The following is an 18,230-nucleotide window of genomic DNA, read 5'->3' as shown; positions in this document are numbered from 1 at the left end:
CTCAAAACTGGATTTCACATGTGAACATCAATTCTTGGCCTATTACATATTTTTAGAGATTACTTCAGTGTGCTTATAAACTCTGCTGAAATTCTACATTAGTTCTCAGAAGCTCCATGTTTCAGAATGCGTATGAAATAAGACATGAATTATTTCCATATTTCTAATATCTTCCCACAAAATTTCTCTCTGCATAAAAAGAAGCATCACTACCTTTAAAAACTTTTAACAATGTTTCTTGAAAAATAATAATTAATGCATGGGTTTTCCAGAAGATTTCTGATCTTTAGCATTATTCAGTCTTTAAAATCCATAAAAGAACAAATACACAACTGAGATTGTCAATTATGAGTCATATGCTGGTGCAGAATGCTATACTAACCCCAAAAGATGAATTACTTGTCATAAAGTTATAAAGCCTTTGTGAATTCGATGTCTCATTTTTATCATTTGTTCTGGTTATCAAGATTATTTTTAAACTTTCTTTTAAAATAGATGTCTTAAAGGTGAATAAAAGTGAAAACCCAAATACAGTATAATAAATCATTCTTTAATCTGGTTTGCCTATGCTGCTTTGTACTTTAAATCTCACTAAAATTGTGCCTCATCCATCCTGGACATAAAATGGTTTTTAGTGGTATGGCAATTAAATTATACTTTCTAACTTTTACAACAGAAACATATATAATGCCATTTTAAAGGATAACTTTTATTTCTAGATCTAAATACAGACAGCTTCAACATCATGGTAAATATGGATCCATTCTGTCAGTCAAGAAGCGCCTTTTGCATCTTGCTACTGACAGAAAAGGGCACAGAAGATGTGGCACGATTCTGTTCAGGCAACCAACACTTTTATTCTCAGTATACTGAAATCCGACTTATTAAAGGGCTCTGGGTTGCACTTTTACTGCCAAGTCCCATTTACTTGAAGGTGTAACTTTTAGTGGAATTTACTCCCAAGAAATTTTTCATAAGGTTACAGATTAATAGGTTGGTCCTAAAATAAACTTCTAACCCAGAAATAAATACTCAAATACTCAGTGAGATTTGTTTTTTAAGTAAACGTTCACAACCGTTACAGGTTGTTCCTAATCATGTTTACTTAAAAGCAAGTCCCACCAACTTCAACAGGCTTACTCCCAAGTAAGTGTACAAAGAAGTGCAGGTTCAGTCTTTTGAAGTGTACAAATCTCTATTACCTTTATTTCATAACCAGCAATTTCACATGAATCTTACATGTATTCTGCATGCATGATCCTAAAAACTATGGTGAAAAATTGCTGAGTTTAATTAATTGACCCTTGGGTTTAGCAGGTACAACTGTTCACCTGCCCTTCCTCTGACTCTCAGGGCTGCTTCCTGAAATATATAAGGTAGACTCCATTCACAAATATCTCTCAATAAATTTAGTAGTTTCACTTCACATTCGTACTTTAAAAAAAAAGAAGCCAAGATAGACGACTCAGCAACACACTTTTCATGAAGACAAAGTATTCTCTATACTATTTATTTTGTCTTGTTTTCTATAAGAATAAACTGCTATGGTGAAGTCAAGATGTCTTGTTAATATTAGATACAGAAGGCGTTTTGAATGAGCCAAGTAAAATAACCCAGTGAAACACTAAGGAAAATATTTAGCTTCAAATATTTTCTCTGAGTAAATGGGAAATTAATGCGCTGATGCATTTTAACTGCACTTAAAGTTGTATTTTTAAAAAATAAAAAGTGAAATAGTGAAATCAGCAGCTATTTACTAAATGAATAAACTAAAATCATAGCACAAAACAAATCAATGTTCAGTTTTGGGGATGATTAATTTGGTTTGGTCTGTGCTGTAATCCTTGGCTAGCTAAAAACGCTAAATGGAAAATTATCAGCCTGATTACTTTCAGGAAATTTGTGATTTCACAAAGTGAGCAGAACAAACAAAATCCTGCTTCTTTTAGACTACATTTGAGTAAAATACAAGGCAAGCATTTAATGTTAAGGCTGTAACTAAAACATTTCCCCTATAACCCAGACTCTGATAAAGCAGTTCCTTAGAAATATAATGGTTACAAATCCCTTTTATGGTTTTAACAAACCCTTATTTCCCCTGCTCTGCTACATACAATGTAGAGCCTATTTGCACCTATTCAGTACTACATTACAGATAAAGTTACAGCAAATTTGTTTTCCTCAAAAATGCAGTGAAGCCTAATATCCCTTAAGTAACAACAGACTTGTCTTTCATTTAAAAGAGAACTGGCATAATTTTCTCCCAGAAACAAACTACTTCCCTGACAATGGCTCTGTTCTTAAAATTCTGAATGGGACACAGCTCAATTTGCAGGTGTTCAGGTAGAAAGGTGGAAGGGTATTTGACCCTGATCGGGTAATTGTTCCTGTGGTAGGTAACTCCATCCAGTTCATTGATATCATTTTGGTAGTACTAGATAGGGCTGCCAGAGTTTTCAATTGTGAATTGCATAGGCATGCTCAAATGATCCATCGCTGAAATGGATACATTTTATAAAGGCTGATAGTAAGATGATATACAGTGAACAACAACTGTAGCATTAGGACACATAAAGAAACAACGCATTCTCATAACTCAGTTGTTATTAGTTTCATAGTTCTTTCTAAGCTTTGAAAATAAACAGGTTTGAATACTATACAATGCATCTAAAATGCTTAATTGCTATCAGCCACAAAAAAGTGTTAGCTTTTAGCTAGCCAAATTAATTTTTTGGTTGAAACTAAATCTGTGAAGTGTTATAAATTCATGGTTAGAAATGTGACAATTTACTTAAAAGTTGAGTGCTAAGAGTACTGTTAATGAGTCCTCACACTGTTAATTGTTATCATTATGTAACATTGTGACATTTTTTATTAATTCATGTTTTCTATGCTAATGGTACGACATGAGGGAGGCATACTACTTCTCAAATCCGCAGTCATCTTAAGCATATAGTGGGTTGTTGTTCTTTTGCATTAGAGCTTCTTTCAGTCAATACAAAATCTTGCAGACTGTTTCATCAAGAATTCCAATAATCCACAAGTTACCAAGGGAGTTTAAATAATAATTATTTGTACCTCTAATAGGCTTTGTTTTAAACTAGAGCCATTGTATGCTTGCCAATTTGGTTGGTGTAGGCACACAAGCCTCCTACCAGTTCCTGGGTTTTTCTGGAGGAGGGGGGAAGCAACAGATTTTACTATCCCATCATAGCTCTGAAAGCACTCCAGTGTGCAAGTTTTGCGTTGATCTTATGCACAACAAGTGGAAGAATGCAGAGAAGGAAAGAGTGAAGGGTTGGGAGTTGCACAGCGTTATGGCAGGAAAAGTGGGGAGGAAAGGAAGCTAATGAAATGTTGCTAGCTAGCTAAACCACCCTGGCAGGGATGATGTGGAGAGAATCACTGGGATTAAACACTACACAGAATGAAAGAGAAGACTCTCTTCCCCCACCCCACCCATTATAAACAGGCAGAGAAGAGAGAGGGAGAGAGATGCTGCCCACACACACTGCTTTCATTAACAGAGAAAAGTTGGTGACAATCTTATAGCAGAGTAGTATGCATTACTTATTGACATGTGACATACAGATTCTTATGGAAGAAAAATTAGGAGGAGGGGGGTTGAAATTGATCCAATGGTTGCACATACACACACACATAAATACAGCATTTACTTACTTGCTTAAGTTTACATGGGGAAACACAAAAGCTGTTCAAAGCAAAATTCTCAAATAATCCAAAACACAGAGTATGGCAATGCCATTATGGATTTTTGGATTTTCCTTGTAGGCCAACATGAATACTTTGGATTTTTATCAAATGTTGCATTTTACTAGGAAGTCAAATACATCTTAGAATGGATTCTACACATTTCTTCCATATGGGGGAATATTTATGTTTTAAGTAATAAATATGCAGGATTTAACTGATACAAGATTAGTCAAAAAGAGGTGGGGGTTTTTAGCTTTATCTTTTTAATGAGGAGGAAAACTTGAATTGGTCCATTAATGACTTATTTCTAGTTAAGGAAGGTGATCCATTATAATATGAATACAGACTTGCCTAATCATGTTGACAATATAGTTCTGGAAAGCAATAAAGGCTACTGTGAGGTAGACATTAATTGCAGTTTCACTGTATTCCAATTTTGCATTGCCCTTTAACAGAAAGTTCACTTTTTCTGAGCTAATGACTGTTGGGTTTTGTTTTTTTAAAAAAATGTATCATGAATTTGATCAACATTCTGCTTTGTAGAGTATTATATGTACTCTCCTTCAAATGCATTAATGATTATAAAATGCAGACCTTCAGTTCTGAAAACATCCATTTTTTTCCACGAAACAGCATTTCCCACCAATTCTACATTCTACAGAAAAATACTTCTGAAAGAAATCTCCATTTCAGGCAAAAAAACACCACAAAACCACCTCTAATCATCCAGCTTCTCACACTGTAAATTAGATTACTCTCTTCTGGAAGATTAATTTCAAATCTGCTGTCCAACAACATCCAGCTCCTCTGGCTTTTCAAGCAAGTTGGGTGCTTGCTTTGAATAACTAGGCAAGATCTACTCTTTCTCAATAGTAACCTAGCTCTAATGCCTAATTTAACACTGAGAATTGCACACATCTAGTTTTCATGAGCAAAAGAATATTGCCAGTCCTAGAGTCTTCTCTAAAACTTTCGCCGGCTACTTATTTAACTCTTTAATTAAGGAATCTGGCCAAACATACAGACTAGATTGCACTCTGTTTTTAATGAAGAATTGTTGTCAATGGGAATTGCACCTGCTGACCGAAGAGTCAACACAAAAGCAGCCCTTGGAAATGTGAAAACAAATGGGGAAAACGACACTGTTAGTGAGGGACATCAAAGAAGACCGGGTCAGCAAAGCAGTATTGGCCTAGGGCAACAAGTAGATGAGCCTGAAAAGGGACACAGAAAGACTTGGAAACAGAGGAAGGGGGGCTTTCAACACTCATGTTTACCTGTGGTAGATGTCCTAAGCTGAGAATCAAGATAATTCTTTCCTTCATATATAACGAAACTGATCTGATGCACTAGTTTGGCAGAGAGGAACATTTTGAAAAACTGAAGGATAAGTAAGCTCTTCCTTGGCTGCACACTTGATATTCCTTTTTTTTAAAAGTTGACTGAGCATGTTTCCTATTCCTAAACCAAGCAGGGATTTCATATTAAATATATATTTCTCTATCTTACTGTTTTGCATTCGGTTAGAATATTTAGCTATTAAGCAAGCTTATTGTTGGATTGTACAATCACTATATGTATGATCAACTGCAGATTAAAGTGATGTAATTACACAGGAAATAGCTTTACACATTCCATATGCAAAAGTATTTCCTTACATGACACGTTTCAAAACTGTTTCCTTGCTAGTTGTCTACTTGCGTTATTAAATACTCTTTAATCAAATAAAATACGCCACATCTCCCATTTATCCTGCTTTATAAAATATTACTGATCATTGTTTAAACTGTATGAAAGCACGTATTTCTCTGGTCTAAATTGCCTCCTTTACCTAGTGTTAGCCCACTGGGGGGAAAAAGAGGTTTTTGTCTTTCCCCTCTCGGAAAGGCTAACAGTGATTTCTAGGGGATGACAAGGGTTTAGATCAGAAAAAAATGTTTGATTCTGTACCAGTAAATCTATGGTGCAAAACAAAGATGTATTTAAATAATTGTTTCAGGAAGAAAATATAATCACTCCCCCCCCTTTCTTCTTTCTCCCCTCCCTGTCTGCAGACACAATGTGTGAAATGGCATGGAATTCTACTGCCCAGAGTCAAATATCCCACTAGGCACACCAAAGTTGTTGGGAATACCTCTCCAAATCCTGCCATTAAATACTGCTTTGTTTGTGCATGAATCTGATCATTTACCATCCATGTTAGGTCACTGGCACACAATTTACTGAAGGAAAAAGAACTTCTGTGCACTTTGCTTGCACCATGAAGCAAACTGCAGGATTCTTGCACATTTTGTTTCTGTCATCCCTAAGAAAACGTCTAGCAGAACTGGGGGCAATAGGGCATTTAAATACTAATCAGGATAAAATCAGTATGGCAAGCGGAGCTTTTTTTCAGCAGGAATTCACCAGAACTCAGTTCCGGCACCTCTCAGGTAGGCACCATTGCTGTTATAATGGAACAAGGGAGGTGTTCATGGTGAGTTTCGGCACCCCTTTTTCTAGAAAAACAGCACTGATGGCGAGCCATTGTCTTCAGCTTAAAGCCTGTGCTCCAAGGAGTCCTCCTGTCTTAGAGCAGAAAGCATTTCTATGCAAACATAGGTGTGTGCATTACCAAGCCCCTTCCAATATCTCCCCTCTTCTTGCACTGGAGGAGCCTCTAACTCTCACAAGCTTTTCAGCTAACACACATGGTGGTCGAAAGGGCAATGGTGAAAATGTTAAACGGTATGTGCAACCCTTTGATTCAAAAGGAATTATCTTCTGTCAGATTATGCAGCCCAAAGCTATACTCATGTTGCATCATCGTGAAAACTTTCTATAACTGAAGGAAGGACTATTATATAGCAACTGATGAATGTCGCTTGGTCCATGCTCACAGCCCAGAAGACAAGAGAACTACCACTGCCGTTGTATCAGAACAGTCTCTCTTGGAAATCCCAAAGAAGTCAGCCCACAAAGCTATCCATGCACACCTGGCTCCTATAGGCTCTCCAGAGTGATATCCTGCCCAATCCCTTTCCTTCACCACTGCAGCCCCCACTACTTCCCACCAACCGCTACCTTATCCCTCAACTGTTAATAGGAGAGCATTTGCCTCACTGTGGCTTTGACACAGCAGTTAAACATGCTCTCTTAATTTAATGTTTCTAAAGTAACTTTTAGAATTTTAAAATAATTTTCAGCTATGGCGATAAAGCCACTGCAGCACAGGCACTCAGTCTCCTGGGACACCTTGCCCAGAGAGAGGGGAGACTGAAGCTGGGGGCACTGCCAGTACTGACGCTGCATTAGTGACGTTAAAAATGTTAAATGGGTAAGTAGGCAGTGGTGAAGAGGGGCAGCAGCAGTAGGGGATAGAAGTGATGCCTGCCTCACACAGAACAGTATCTCGCATTGGCTCTGACAATAGGAACAAACATATTGAATGAGTTGGCCTTATTCAGATACCTCAAAAAACGGTTAGGAAAATCCAGAGAAAGATTATTATTACTACCAGGGGTTTTTTTTTCTTTCAAAAGTAGTTTTTGGAAGAATATAAGCTACAGTAGAAAGGAGAGGACTGCATAACTCCCCCAACTGAAGAGGAAAATGTAGGCAGCATTTTGGCAAATGCTATTTGTTATTTTGAGCCATGTTAGAATAAATGAACTCACATTTCCCAAATTTGGGAACATCACCTACTTTCAGGACTGCATATTTCCTTCTAAATTTCCTTGTAGATTCATGTTCAGTGCTCCCCCAGTAAAATGTGTGTTTCCCCTTTAGCTATTGTGTTGTGAACTGCACAATGTAGGCTAACAGACATGTGATAACGTTCATCTTAAACTTTTCATTAAACTACCAAAATTCAAATCCTACCTTTTTGTGCACTCTGACATTTTTGTCTGGCATTTTCATTAATTTTGCGACATACATAAATGTAGCTGAAATGTTAGCTGATCAATACTTTGTCTCTCTCTTGTAGCACCGGAGCGCATTTCCCCAAAGACCACACACAACAGTACAGGAATTAAATGTGTAAAATATCAAATGTTAATGTTAACACAGCAGTACTTACTGTATAACAACTGAAAAGGCTAAAACAATTCAAGCTGGATAAATGGTACCACAAATTATCCACAATCATATATAAAGATTAAAGTTTGTCCTGCAAAATAACTCACTGACTCATGTTGAAGTGTGTCCTTTTACTGATAGCTTAGTTGTCCAATTATTTTTCGGCTCATTAAAGTAAGAAGTGACAGTGAAAGAGGCTGCATATGGCCCCTCATCTCCTGCCCTGTATCTCCCTGCAATTGCCCACATCCACAGGTGCACGAATCAAGAGCCTGGAGAAAACGAACCCCAATTTAGAAAGCATTTCAGTATCTTCATTAGGTTGTTCTAAAGACAAACCTTGCCATTTCCTCAGATGAGAAAACTGCATAAAGTATTTCTGTAATAACCATTTCTTGCTAAAATTACGTAGGAGTAATGCAAACTGATTAATTTAAGCACCGCAATGCATTTGATAGAATAGCTCATGAATGAAATATTCAAGTTGCTTTTACTTATTGTCTTCTCCAAGTGTTAAATCCAAAAGGTGATATCCAGTTGTGCCCAACTGCAGGCAGAACAGATTTCTGCTTGTGCAGCAGGACTATTTCCTCTCCACCCTGACGCAGCCCCCTGTCCACCTTCAAAATCTGATCCAGAGGGGAGGGCGACAGTCAGGAACAGAAGAAGCCCTGCTGCATGCACTATGTTGGATTTCACCCAAATAAAATATAGAGTAGGAAATAGGGATATTAAAATGGGAAATCCGGTGGTTTTCAGCATCTCCCCCCAAAAGTGCTACAACATTTAAATTTCATATACTATGTTATGATAAAGGGACTATTTAAATCCAATGTCTCCTTAACTCAAACCTCAAGATGTGCTCCTTTAGTTTGCACAACTGTACCCTTAGGTTACATTCCTGGAGCTAATCAACCCGCCTAAGATTCAGAGATTTCACAGGGGGACACAATGTGGAAATGTATGCAGAACTGCAATAATAATGATGATGATGATGATGATGATGATGATGCTGTACATGTTGCAGTTTTCTGACAACACTGTAGGTTGTTGAGTTCTGGTTTACGATCTTGGTCAAAACTCTAGGGTATAAGCTGCCATGTGCTATCTGCCTATATTAAAAGGCTTTGAAACCTCTCAACAAGGTGTAAAGAGGTTCTAAAGACCACGGCATGCAAAGATGAAAGTGTTTAATTTTTTAATCTGCCTGTCAACTTATATGTCTTTCACAAGACCCTCTCAGCACTTCTGCCTAGACCAACACTGGCAACCCACATATGACATCAGAGGCTGTGGAAGACAGATGGGCTGTGATATCTCCAATGCCACGCTGTGACATCACAGCAGATTACTTAATAGGTTCAAAAGAGGCAGGGCAGGAACAGGGATCAGAAGAGACTTTATTGAAGATTAAAAATACTGTCCATTGCACAGATGGACTTTAGCTTGCCAGTTCTGAAGCAACAGTGCCTGTAAAAGGGCAGGCAGCATCTAAGAAAGAACAGGTCGTCACTCATTCATGTTCATTACACCTGAGGCACAAAGTTGATCCTACAGTAGCTCTTGAATAAGATTCTAAAGGGCATGTATAAACCATAAAAATATTTAGGATAGATGGATATATCTGAGGAGCGGGGGGAAATACAATGTAATTTTCTTTCATAGTAGTTTTGTTTTGACTACAGCTTTCTCAAGAACAGTGGCTTTCTCAAGGCACTGCTTGCACCACTATTCATAACCCCCATTGCTTGGTAAGCCCCCCCCCCAAGACAGGGCCATTTGGGGGGCCCAGTGAGGACAATCTGGCCAAGGTCATCTCAGACCTGGTCCTGTGGAGAACAAGAGGGAGATGGCAGTCGCCTCTACTTCCTGCCTTTGGGCATCGCATGGGCATCTGCTTGCCCACTATTGGAAGCAAGATGCTGGAGGACATGACTGTGCTCTCATCTAGAAGGTCACTTTTGGGGGCGTTGTACAGATTTCAAAGTCGGCTGCTTTTCTTAAAGTGAATTTAATCCCACCTAAACCCAGTTTTCTGCAACATCAAAGATAGTGGGGAGAGATTCAACTGATGGTCCCTTTTTGCAACTGCTTGGCACTCTTCTCTGTGCTGATCAATGAAGAGGGAGGAATCCTAAAGGATCCTGTGCTGCTGGTGTTTTGCCCTTGCTATTTGGAGCTAACAGAAGCTCCAGGCTGCTACAGCATGCAAGAGCTATCAGTTTAATTCTTCCCAGCACCCTCAATGCAGCACCACTCTGGAACAATGCTGCATTCAAAGTCATTAGGGAAAGATTAAAGTGACACTTCCTCACTGCAATCACTTGGAATCTTCTCAATGCCAAGCAGCTGAAGAGCGCATAGGTATCAGTGGTGCATAGGTTTCAGTGGTGGTGGCCTGACTGTGCTATGTGCTGATGCTGAACCTGATTCTCTAGCCCCTGGTATTCAAAGCATGCTGCCTCTAATCATATGCACTGCTTTGGGCACATTTATGTGGAAAAGTAGCATACAAGTCTAAATAATAAAAATAAAATAATGACAAGTATTGCCATGACGGGTATATCCTGCAGAATAAAGTTTGTTTCTATATCAACATATTGGTTCTGTTATTAAGCTAGACCTTGTATTGTCTAAAGAAGTAATGTTACAGAAACCATATGGTCACACCCTTTATTACTCCAGCTCAGGAGACCACAAGGGAGAGGATGCCCTATACGAGTGCTTCCCTTCATCAGGCAAAAGGAACATTGTGCCATTATGTCACAAGCACCTCCCAGAGCTAATGCGGGAAGTAAACACACAAAAGCAGCAGCATTTTGAGTAAAGTTATTACGCGACGGTTTCTGAAGCTTATGTATACAGGCATAACCTTTTATCAAGGCTCCTGGAATGTCTCTTATCACATTTCTCAGATCTTAAAATTATCAGTTGTCTATTTATTTATTAAATTTCTGTTTCACCCTTCCTCCTAAAGGAGTCCAAGATGACTAACGTAAAGAAGTTGCAAGCTTTTGGGGCCTCTGTTTTTGTTCCTCAAAATGTTCCTATTTGGTGTCGTGGCAAGGAAGTGAACATGTAGAAGAAAAAAGTTAAGACGTCTGGAAGAAAATTGTATTAAACTGACACACAGAAAATACTGGGTGGGAAGTTTTTTTGGGATCTGGTGGATATGTATAACATAAACAACTGAGGATCCATTTCTCACACAGTCAGATATTTCATCTAAGGCTGGCATGTATGAATGGCTTAGCTTTAGAATCTCATACCCAAAGAATGGCATACTAAAGGTCCTCAATGTTGACATGGGACATGACTGCAAAGGAGTTTAACTTTGTTCCTACTGTGAAACAAGTGCTAATGGCACCACCCATCTGCAGCAACCACATTTGCCAGTGTTGTTAACTTGGGGTGACTGTAGTAGCAGAGGGATGGGGAATAGGTGATGGGGAATACACAGTTGTTCTATAATTTGTTATTAATCAGTTGAAAATTGGTTCCACCAGCATGTAAAATGGCAGTATGTGTGCCATACTGTTTTGCCACCAAGTACTAAGTCATCTTTTGCAAAGGGATCAAATACTTATTTCACTTACTATAATGCACATCCATCTCCGTCTTCTGTCTTCTGGGTTTCTGGGGATTCTCCTGTTGTTATTCTGTCTCTCACAGCTACAATAAACCTACCATTAAAATTATGGACCGGTCATTTCTTCGTCAGAGGGCAAATGGGCAAATTTAGCAGGGGATCAAATACTTTCCCCCCCTTCACTGTATATGTGTATGCAAGTATGCCTATACAGAGCTTATTTAGGATCAATACACCTGCCTACATTTATAGATTATCGTTGGGAGCATGACTATGATGCCATGATGAACTCAAGCACTTTGAAGTTTCCTATACCACTGGAAATTAGAGAGAAGAATGTACTGGCATTAAACTTCCTGGAGTTTTATGGTTAGGGTATTAGAGGTCACTGATTGTAGAAGAAAGCCAATTCTAGGAAGCCCTGGATGTTCTAATATTGGCTTTAAACTACAGATTGATTATTAGGTATTGACTGTGATCTTTCATATATGTCCTATTGATGAGACCATTACATTTATTTATTTATTTTGTATACACATTATTAATATTAAAGTTAATATCATACCACAAAAGCAGCAAGACTCCTTGGTGGTGAATCCCAGTCAAAGCAACTGTTTATATAGTAGGCGGCATTTACAAGAACCATGACACAACGCTTCATCCGCATGAAGTTCCTTAGAAGAAGCTGGAGGAAAGAAACGTAGAATGTGTCGGCTCAGTTTGTGCATTTTAGCTACGAAAACTGCTCACAACACATTTCAACTGAAAATACTGTTCTGTACAGACAATATTTTGTATTGCAGTAAAGGGGAAAACTCATTATCTAGATATTTATCAGTATTATCAGTAGTTGTAGGCTTGCACTGTTCTGCTGTACAGCATGAAAATAATTTAAATGACAGTACAATTGTACCTACTAATGTTTCCTTCCCAATCTTTAAGCACGCTCTAAGAACTGAGATCCAGAGATTTAATATATCAACCTACATTTTTTTGCACTGGAGTTGACTGAATCAATTTTTGATACTAAAGAGATGACTGCTGAGAAACCACGTATGCAGTTCTGAGTAATTATCTCTGAGGAAACTGAAGTAACTTTTTCCATGTAAGCTGTGAAACTACAATACGTTTCATGAAAAGGATGAACAAGTAGATTTTTAAGGAATTATGTTTTAAAACGAATAGCTGAGCACCACAAAGTTCATTTGGAGACGAACTCACTAACTTTTACGAAACTTACATTTTGCAGTATTAGGTTATATTCACTAATTCAAGATCTCTGATATTTAAGAAAAGAACTTGCTCTAAGGAGAGTCTTATACTACAAACCATGGTTTGATAATATTCATTGATTAGTAATAGTCATAAGTTCCTTGCTACTATTTTTCTGCATATGAGTCTAGCCATTTCTGAGCAGTACCTATACATCTGGAAGAATAGGGATTGTATACTCCCACACACACACACCGCAAGGCACGCCTGCTTACTTTCTGATAATGGAAGTGTTATATTGCTGCTTATAAAATCTCTGTACTGATGATTTCATGCAATAATTATAAAACACTGGACAGCACACAAATAAGATTCTACAAAGAAGAGTTGTTTAGTGTTTGACTCTTCAGTGACCAACATTCTTATCCTCCAGAAGGAAACATGAACATCATGGCTGCAAGATTTTAAAAATTATTTAAGTTGAAAGCATTCAGTAGGATTGCACTTTTGAAAACAGTTACTGTTGGTAAATATTGCAGCAATTAGTTAGTAAACATGCATGAAAAAGAAGAATCTTGTCAATCATGTTGCAGAATCAAAGGGATTTTATATATTTGCCTGAGTTAAGTTTCTAATAAGCACCTTAAAAGGAGGACTAAGAGAACAAAAGGCTGATACATACCATAATCCAAAACAATATGGGAGTTCCTCCAGGTCAAAGTTGGCCACCAAAATTTATGCTAGACTAAGTTTACAGCCACCTGTGCTATAACCTGATACATGGGGGCAGACTGACAACTTTAATTAGAGTTATCATGCACACATTTTACAAATAACTAAATCTGGCAGAAAGGGATTTAGAATACTTTATATTCTGCATTTGTGCAAATTTTATTTGATAACTCCAGATAAGTTTTTCAATATAAATGAGATGTGCTATTCTCTTAGTTAATCAATGCTTGACAAAATATAGTCATAAGGTTTCACTTGATATTCTATTGGGAATAAATAATAGTTTCCAACTCTTTACCTGTTTAGAAATTCTGTTTTCTTCTTCAATATACTTCTGTTCTTTGGGCATTAACGTTCGGAAGCTGGCTTTCACCTATATATCAAAATATATTGTTTAGGGACTGAGAACTGCACAAATATATATAGAATCATCACTGTAGCATTTCAAAGTCATGGGGCCAAGACTATAATCCAGAAATGTGAGGCACAGAAACTTATGCTTGTGTATACATTAGCAGCAGTAGTAGCAAAGTGGGTGTCTCAGCCAGTGGCAGAAGAGCATTCTGCAGCATACATCAAGGTTTAGAGAAAATGAGGAATGACAGAAATTCTCTACAAATCAGGAACAAAAGCTTTCATGAAACTGAACTCTTTAGCAGTACAAAAAAGGCAAAGTTAAGACTTACAGCATTAAAAATCACATCTATTTCAAGATAGATGACCCCCTTTGTTGGCCCTGTCAGCTGCTTGTTTTTCAAGACGTAGGCTTTCTGTTCACCATTTTGAATCTGCGGGAAAAGGACATGACAGCCGTCTGTCTCGCAGTCTCCACTGAATACACTCCCTCAGTGACCTTTGACCCCCAGCTGCTGAAACTGACAGAGAACCCAAAACAACTGTGGCAATTCTGACAAGTACCTGTTCATTACCAGGACCAAGTCTGTCAGGAAAAATTAACTATCATGGGATTCAACATGGCCGTGAATTGAGTATGTTAAATTTTTTAGTGTTCTTATTACAGACCTTGGTTGAAAAATGACAGACAGCCCTGATTTTTTTTTCCACGAGCATAAAAATATACAGAGCAGTGCATTAACCAAATAATAATAATAAACTTACAGACAACAATGGTATAGCCACTTTGCCCAGGAAGTCAGCACTCCGATCTCGGTCTTCGTCATAAACTGTCACTTCAAGAACTGAGTGGATATCCTTAATATTGCTATGAAAGGGATAGGGCAGAACAGAGGTAGGAAAGTCACCTAACTGAATCATTATCAAGGCAAAGGCATTAACAAGTTAGAGGAAAATGAAAAACTGTGTGAATTTTTAGAAGTGTAAACTAGAAAAAGGGAGTTAAAAAGAGGGCATGAGTTGAAATAGAAAAGTCCAGGAATGCAACTCAGGCATGATACCGATCATTTCATGACTGGGCATGCATTATACAACCTACAAGAAGCACAAGAAAGCCTTTCATTAATACTTACCCTGATTTAGTGTACTGAATAAGTGATACGTTTGCAGAGTTAGAAAGTAAGATTGCAATCAAAAAGCACTTGAAATTTAAAATGGACATGACCAGATCCTTGGTGGGTTTCATATAGACACCCCCCCCCCAAAAAAAAAACCCAATCAAATTGTCGCCACCAGATTTAGAAGCCATTAAGATGTTTCCAGAGTTCTCACTTTCTTCATTCCTTAAACTGCTACAGAGTTTCAACTTTCTGGTATTAAATTGTATGCCAGCTAGGCTGCATTCAGATGTAAACGTAAATCATGGTTTAGTAGGAAAAGATTGTTAGGTCTAGTCTGCTACCAGGTTCACACACGTCCCCTTTCTCTTTGGTTGTTTAGCATGTTGCGCTTGGGCAAGTTATATGAACCCCTAAACTGTGGTTAGTCTTAATTATGGTTTAAAAAAAAGTTATTTTCCTAAATACTAGAAGCTGGTTTGTTTTCACTAACTATAGCTAAGCTCAACCACAGCTTGTCCACATTCAGATGACATTGCAAGCCACAGTTAACCTAAGAAGGAAGTAAATTCTCCTAAAGCCCGCATGGATGTGCCAGAGGAGGGATGAAATGTGCAAGCCTGAAGATTTATAAGGTTCAGTCTTTCAACCTTTAAATATGGTTTAATTATGAGATAGTTGGCATGCAGTGCTGAGCCAAACTATGGCTTAGCATGAATGAGAGAGGGTCCCCAAAGAGGAGATTGTGCCTGATGCAAGCCTCTTCCAGACCTCTTGTGGCTACGCTTCTTCTCCAGACAAACCCCAAGAATAAGCTTTAGTTCCAAGATCATGGTTTGTCTAGAGAAGACATGACCCCAAATTTGGATGACTAAGTCAAACAATGACTTAGCTTACACCATCAGGACCAGAGGAAGAACAAAGCAGCTGCACGGAATTTTCTTCCCAACAGCAGGCATAGGCAAACTCGGCCATCCAGATGTTTTGGGACTACAACTCCCATCATCCCTGACCACTGGTCCTGTTAGCTAGGGATGATGGGAGTTGTAGTTCCAAAAACATCTGGAGGGCTGAGTTTGCCTATGCCTGCCCAAGAGCCTGCATGTTCACGCTAAAGTATAGCTTGGCCCTTATGTCTAAACAAGCTCCATGTGTACTTTTATAAATATTTAGGTGCTACTGATATTTACTTTGGAAAAATAATTAGCACTTCATATCCAGGTAATACGTAGAGGAATGTGGCATAATCAACTTTGAAAAATATATACAAGTATGGAGTGGGGCTAAAATAAAAGATTAAAGATGTGTGACTCATGATATACTGCATTCAAGATAATTTGCAATAGTTAACTGAGATGTTGTATAATGAAATAATGGGGGTTGATTGTTGGAACTTTTGCATATAGACAAAATTCGCAATGAATGCAGCATATTTTGCAAATACACAGAATACTGAATGGGGATGCACCCCTTAATACACACCTCTTCACCCTGGAATTGAATACTTGAGGTGTATATTTTTGACTCACCTTATTTTTTGATTGTAAGGTGTTTTAGACAGTTTTAATATTCTGCTTTAATATTATACCCCGCCCTGGGACCTTAAGGTGAAGGGCAGATAATAAGCAAACAAACAAATAACAATAATGATAACAATTAAATTGACAGTTTATTGTTGTGTTTCTTCAATCTCACAAAGAAAGGGGGGGAAGGGGGTTAAATAGATCTTACAGGCTACATAGTAAGTATTAACTTGGTTCTTATAAAACCAAAAATGTAGAAGGCGACTGCCTGAACACACATAAGACTAAAGCTTCCAGCTGGGAACATTTAGTGGATAGTGAAGCAGCAAAAACAAACAAACCTGAAACAGATTTACTTTCTCTTTGTGTTGTAGTGCAATTGGAGCAGCCATAGAAAAAGAAGATGCCTGATTCTTTAATTTTTAAATGTTTCAAAATATTGCCACTGAGAAACTATTAAGTACTGAAGCAATTTTCCATCACAAAGAGTGTTTCATAAATAGAAGTTTCACAGAATTCTAAAGTTGTAATGCAACTCATCTAGCACAGCGCCCCGATGCTAGAGAAAACCCCTTTGATTAGGGCTTTTAATCTAAAATATCATCTTCAATCCAACAGACTTTGGAGATCAGAACATTACAAAAAGCAAAGGAATGAGCATAATTAATACGAGGGGGAAAGTAAGATCTTCCAGAAGAATAAGCCTCTTAATATTCTTTCCTATATCCAGCTCCCATTCATTATGTGAATAATCATAGTAACAGAGCTTAAGGGTTGTGTGGCCAACAATCTGCTGTTCAGCAGACTGTGTAGCCCAACCCTCTGTCACCAGGCAGGGTTTCACGTGCTGTACTACTGAGCAATGGCTTTCACCTATAATCACGACAGGCCTTCATTTCCCCCCCCACAAACCACTGGCTTAGTAGAGACAATGAGAATTTCATCCTGCTCACCTTTTAAAGTTAATAAACCAAATTCACTCCTCCAGGATAAATGCACCAAGGAAAACAATATATAAAAGTCCCAATAATATTTCCATACTTCACTGTCACTTTATCCACTCTGACTTTTTGTTTACCTCTATGGTTCCTCCCCTCCGCTCCCCTCTAAAATTAATTCAGAGGAATAATCTCAATATAATGAAGGAGCCAACAGGTCTAGCATTCAAGACACTATACAGTATGAGGGTCAACAAATGTTCAGGATTCTCAGACTCTGCCCTACAGTTCTAAATGCAAGAGAGGATCATTGTGAAAGAAAATCAGCATTGCTCTGAGTCCAATATTGGTGAGTTCGCTTACTCACATTTAAAGTTGAAATAACATGCATGGGATTATATTGGACATCTTCCTCAGCATCAACTCTGTAGCAGCAGTATGTGTGGTCAGGAATATGGGTAAAACTGCCGAATAAATTCTAAAAATTATTGGAATGAACATTAAAAAGTTTCAGCCTAGTAGCTGCACAGCAGTATACTATAGTACCTTCAAAGTATATTGACATTTGGAGTATCATCACTCAGAAGGCAAAATCAAAGAGAGAAATGATTTACTTTATACTTCTGTTCGTTCCAATGAAATCTCTTGTTCCACTTAAGAAATCAAAGCAATTTAGCTTTATCTTGATAGCTTTGAAATGATTAGCCAGGTATACAAGTAAAATTCAAAAGCGAAACATTAAGACTTACAATGTGAAGATCTTGTTCCATTCAGGATTAAGATTCTTGTACACCGTATGGGTCAGCAGTCTATCATTGTTCAACTCAACTACACAAAATGGATCACTTTTACCTGGGAAAAGACCATTTAACAATATTATGAATACTTTGCAACTTAAAATTATCTTCACATTCTATGTATGGCAACTTGAATTCACACTGTAACAGTGAAAGCAACCTGCATGTTTACTCACTAATTCTGCAGTGGAACA

At 37.9% G+C, this 18,230-nt stretch overlaps 1 protein-coding gene across 8 annotated transcripts in view; it reads right to left on the bottom strand.

Moving 5' to 3' along the window:
• The window catches only part of MCTP1 (multiple C2 and transmembrane domain containing 1), a 173,285-nt gene that overhangs the window by 55,355 nt on the left and 99,700 nt on the right, over positions 1–18,230 (bottom strand). For 4 of the 8 annotated variants that reach the window (XM_077936211.1, XM_077936212.1, XM_077936217.1 and 1 more), the window contains 6 exons: positions 17,989–18,091; positions 14,426–14,528; positions 13,993–14,094; positions 13,605–13,679; positions 11,928–12,047; positions 11,370–11,456 (listed from right to left, as the gene is read on the bottom strand). In XM_077936211.1, coding sequence (XP_077792337.1) covers positions 11,370–11,456; positions 11,928–12,047; positions 13,605–13,679; positions 13,993–14,094; positions 14,426–14,528; positions 17,989–18,091 — 590 coding nt within the window. The remainder of the gene's footprint in view (positions 1–11,369; positions 11,457–11,927; positions 12,048–13,604; positions 13,680–13,992; positions 14,095–14,425; positions 14,529–17,988; positions 18,092–18,230) is intronic. The other 4 variants (XM_077936213.1, XM_028748508.2, XM_077936218.1 and 1 more) reach the window with 2 other exon arrangements.

Source organism: Podarcis muralis, chromosome 11 (assembly GCF_964188315.1).
Source record: "Podarcis muralis chromosome 11, rPodMur119.hap1.1, whole genome shotgun sequence".
Lineage (NCBI taxonomy): Eukaryota > Metazoa > Chordata > Lepidosauria > Squamata > Lacertidae > Podarcis > Podarcis muralis.
This window is presented reverse-complemented; position numbering and strand designations above follow the sequence as displayed.